Genomic DNA, 3,923 nt, shown 5'->3' with positions numbered 1-3,923 from the left:
TGTACAATGGTATTTTAGACAACAGTGAACAGTTCGAGGTAGAACCTTTTTAACATGAGAATGCCCTCATGCACAATGCCAGCGTTTAAATGGTTGACTGGCTTTTATGGTTTTAATGGTTGACTGGCCTGTCAACCCAACATCTTTGGGATGAACTGGAACAGCTGTGAGCCAGAACTTATCTCCCAACACCAGCATTGGACCTCACTAATGCTCTTGCGGCTGAAGGAGTGCAATTCTCTGCAGCCAGATTCTGAAATCGTGTTGAAAGTCTTCCCAGAATAGTGGAGGCTGTTATAGCACCACATGCCCACGATCAACAGTATTTGGGTGTAATGATCAGGTTTCTGCATACTTTTGGTCATGTAGTTTAGCAATAAAACAATACAAAAACATAAAAAATAACTTCAATTGTATTCTTTGACATTTTATGTTTTAGTTGGCCATATTCATTTAGAAATATGTCCTGTTTATGCTCTCTGTTTCATCATTGTGTGAGAAACATGTGAGGAAGAGAGCAGGAAATGGGAAAGACAGACCAGTACAAAAGCCCAATTCAACCTCAACACAGTTGAGACAGGGGTTTTACCTCATAAGTTCGGCCTTTCCAGAGGTGAATTATAGGCGCTCTCTTCACTCCAGCATCCCCACCGGCCACAACTGTAAAAATATATTAAAAAAAAAAGGTTGATTGTCAGTATTTTTCTGGCAATTTCTGACAGAGAAACATCAGAGACGCAGCACTTAAAATGATCTAAAGGAGTTTATTATTATCTAGCGGATATGTTAAATGCATTTTTCATATGCTGCTCAGTGGCACAAACACATAAGACAACAGCAGTTAAGTAGAATCTATGGGCCTATTTATTTTAATCAACTTTAAATTGTAAAGTTTCAGTTTTAAGAAAAACAAAATGTAGTTACTGTTCCTCACATTTGTACAGTAGTGGAAGAAGTATTCAGATCTTTTAATATGTAAAAGTAGTAATAACACAGTTTAAAAGCAGCAAAATAGCATCACAATATACTTAAATATATAGATTACTGGATTACAGTTAGTGATGCATTCATGTGTTCATCGCCTTATTGTTGCAGCTGGTAAAATTTGGGCTAATTTTAAGTTCTTAATATGCTGCTGGGTAGTTTGTCTAATATATCCGGATTCATTAGTTGATTCATATTTTGTATTAATAATCTGATTCTGGAAAGTAACTAACTATCAAATAACTGCAGTGGAGTTAAAAGTATAATATTTAACTATAACTTTAAGTATCAAGTAGCATAAAGTAAAGTGACAGACAAGTCCCTCAAACTTGTGATTAACAATAGATAGTTACCAGAGGTGATGTGTAAAATATCAACATGTCTCATAACATTTTCAATCACCTCTGCGACTCTTCCTCCCTGAGCGCTGGCTCTGGACAGTCTCTCCTTCTGCTCCATTGGTCGGAGTCTTCCTCCCCTCCTTCGGGCGGCTGCTTTCCTCCGTCAGCTCCTCGGCTGCGCTCTGGCCTCCGCTGCCCTCCAGCACCAGCTTCAGCTCCGTCTCTGCCACCTCCAGTCTCCTCCTCAGGTCCTCGACCTCTGCAGCACCCTGTGTCACCTACAAAGACAAACCTAAGCTTTTTAAACACAAATCATTTTGTAGCTACCTGGTTTTCCACTGGAATTGGGCGCTATGATGGCATATACAGTGAGCTGTTTGTGCAGTGCCAGCCCTTTAAAATAACAATAATAATAATTATGTTTAAATAATATTTTGAACTGCTAAATTTTTAGTTTTAATGTCAACTTTGTCCAGCTAGTTGAATCATCATGTCATATTGTTATAACATTATAAACACTGACAGTAAAGTCTGTTTCTTCTCTTGCAATCAAACAGACTTCTCACTATGTAGCCTTAAACCTATTATGAAGTGATAAAGAAAGTGCATCAGAGACAAACAGAAGAACCACAGACTGAAGAAAACTGTTTCTTCTCACATTTGTGCATCACAGTGAAAATGTGAAAATTGTATGTAGAGATATATTTTAATAAGAAGTTAGAAACTCAGCATCAGGAAAACATGCTGACATCAGATCCTGATATGATGACACCCTTTAAAACTAACACTGATTTCTCCAACAATACGACTGCAACACAAACACACCAACGTACCTCCAACTGCAGCAGAGAGGAACATTCATGGAAAAGCTGGCAGATCTTCTCCACAGCTTCTCGAGCCAGAGATGTCACGAAGACGCTAAACTGGATCACCTGACGGGAACAACACGGATCACTGTTAGCTGGCAGATACACACTGAATATATACTTAAAGCACATAATGGAAAATATGGTGATGAGATAATCAGGGAGATTAATACTTCTACTATAGAGTAAGAGCTTATTAATCCTCTAATAATAATAAATAATGCACTCAGAGATATAGAGGACCAATATTCTTATTATAGGTTATATCTTATGGTGTAAAGTCCTTTGTTACATCCCAACAACAATCACACTAATTGTCTCTGTGTTAATACAGAATATAATTCACATTATATAATTCACATCTATTACTTATGTGAAAAAATAATAGTGTAAAGTCCAACATTCAATAAGTCGGCTACTATTAGTGATATTAGAAAAATATTCTTAAAGTATCAAATGTATAAAAGGTCACACACACAGACTTCCAGGAACAAAGTTGTATAATCTCAGTTTCACCAATTTATTTTGGCCGTGTCAGATAAACAAGATAAACAAGATAAACAAGAGTTAAAGTATAAGTATTATAAAATACAAGCTGGTCTAACTCAAAATCATATTAACTCCTTCCAACCATTAGTTCTACTACATAAAACACAATCAGCTATATTGTCTTTATTCAGGGTATACGGCTGCATTAAACTCACTCATTAAGATCACAGTCGTTTTCAATAAGCTGCACAATTAATCAAAATATTATCAATATAACTTTTCTTCAGATGTAAGAAAACATGTTTATTTGGTACAAACAAACAACATAATCATGACTTTAATAGTTCTTCAGTGAAAATTAAATTTGTGAATGAAAATGATAATTCCCACTAATCATGAATCATGTCACAATATCTGTTAAAATAATATTAATATGATGTTTTCAGGATAACATGCAGCCGTAGCTACAATCAGTGGTTCTCAAACATCATCTCCTACATTATAATCCGTTATTGTAATATTATATTATTATTTAATGATTGATTTTAATGTATTTAAGTGTCCTTATGGGCTAACAGGACTTCATTCAGTTACTAGAAATCCTTAAAATAGCCAACTCAACATTTCACCCTAGGACTCCTAATGAAACCGTTTATTACTTATTTTCCATTTCTTTAAAAAAACTACGTAAAACATAAATTATATTCTAATAAATCTACCTATGGTGTGCTTACTGTACGTAAGACTTGGCATATAAACCGACCCCATGTACATAAAGATATCTACACATAAAATACTTATTTCAGCATCCTTTGCACACTTTATAGATATGTATAACTCTATATAACTGCACATATAAATCTGGGTCTACACATTGAGATATTAAACTCCTAATAAAACTGATTCTGATTCAGAAAACCAAAACAAATCAGGATTCTTCACTTTAATTCAGACAGACAGAATTAAATCCATCCTCATTTATATTACAGTTGGTTTTAATCATCTGACAAAGCAACTTTTAACTAAAGTTTAAACATAAATGTAGTGAAAGTTTACATATTTGCCTCTAAAATGTAACATAAAGAGGAAATACTCAAGTAAATTACCTCAAAACTGTACTGAAGTAAAGTAACTGGATACTTCCCACCACTGTACACAACTGTAAACAACAGTAAACAACTGTAAACAACAACAACACAGGTGATCAATAAGTTGTATGTAACGTGTAGCTGTCTGTAGACAT

General features: G+C 34.9%; 1 protein-coding gene across 1 annotated transcript in view; it reads right to left on the bottom strand.

Moving 5' to 3' along the window:
* The window catches only part of si:dkey-182i3.10, a 17,464-nt gene that overhangs the window by 2,693 nt on the left and 10,848 nt on the right, over nucleotides 1-3,923 (bottom strand). Inside the window, exons 10-12 of the mRNA XM_035679635.1 lie at nucleotides 2,159-2,257; nucleotides 1,387-1,603; nucleotides 590-660 (exon numbers count right to left, since the gene is read on the bottom strand). Of these exons, the coding sequence (XP_035535528.1) occupies nucleotides 590-660; nucleotides 1,387-1,603; nucleotides 2,159-2,257 (387 nt within the window). The remainder of the gene's footprint in view (nucleotides 1-589; nucleotides 661-1,386; nucleotides 1,604-2,158; nucleotides 2,258-3,923) is intronic.

The sequence above is a fragment of the Morone saxatilis genome, unplaced genomic scaffold (genome assembly GCF_004916995.1).
Source record: "Morone saxatilis isolate NCDOM2014 unplaced genomic scaffold, NCSU_SB_2.0 Contig8, whole genome shotgun sequence".
NCBI classification, from domain to species: Eukaryota; Metazoa; Chordata; class Actinopteri; family Moronidae; genus Morone; species Morone saxatilis.
This window is presented reverse-complemented; position numbering and strand designations above follow the sequence as displayed.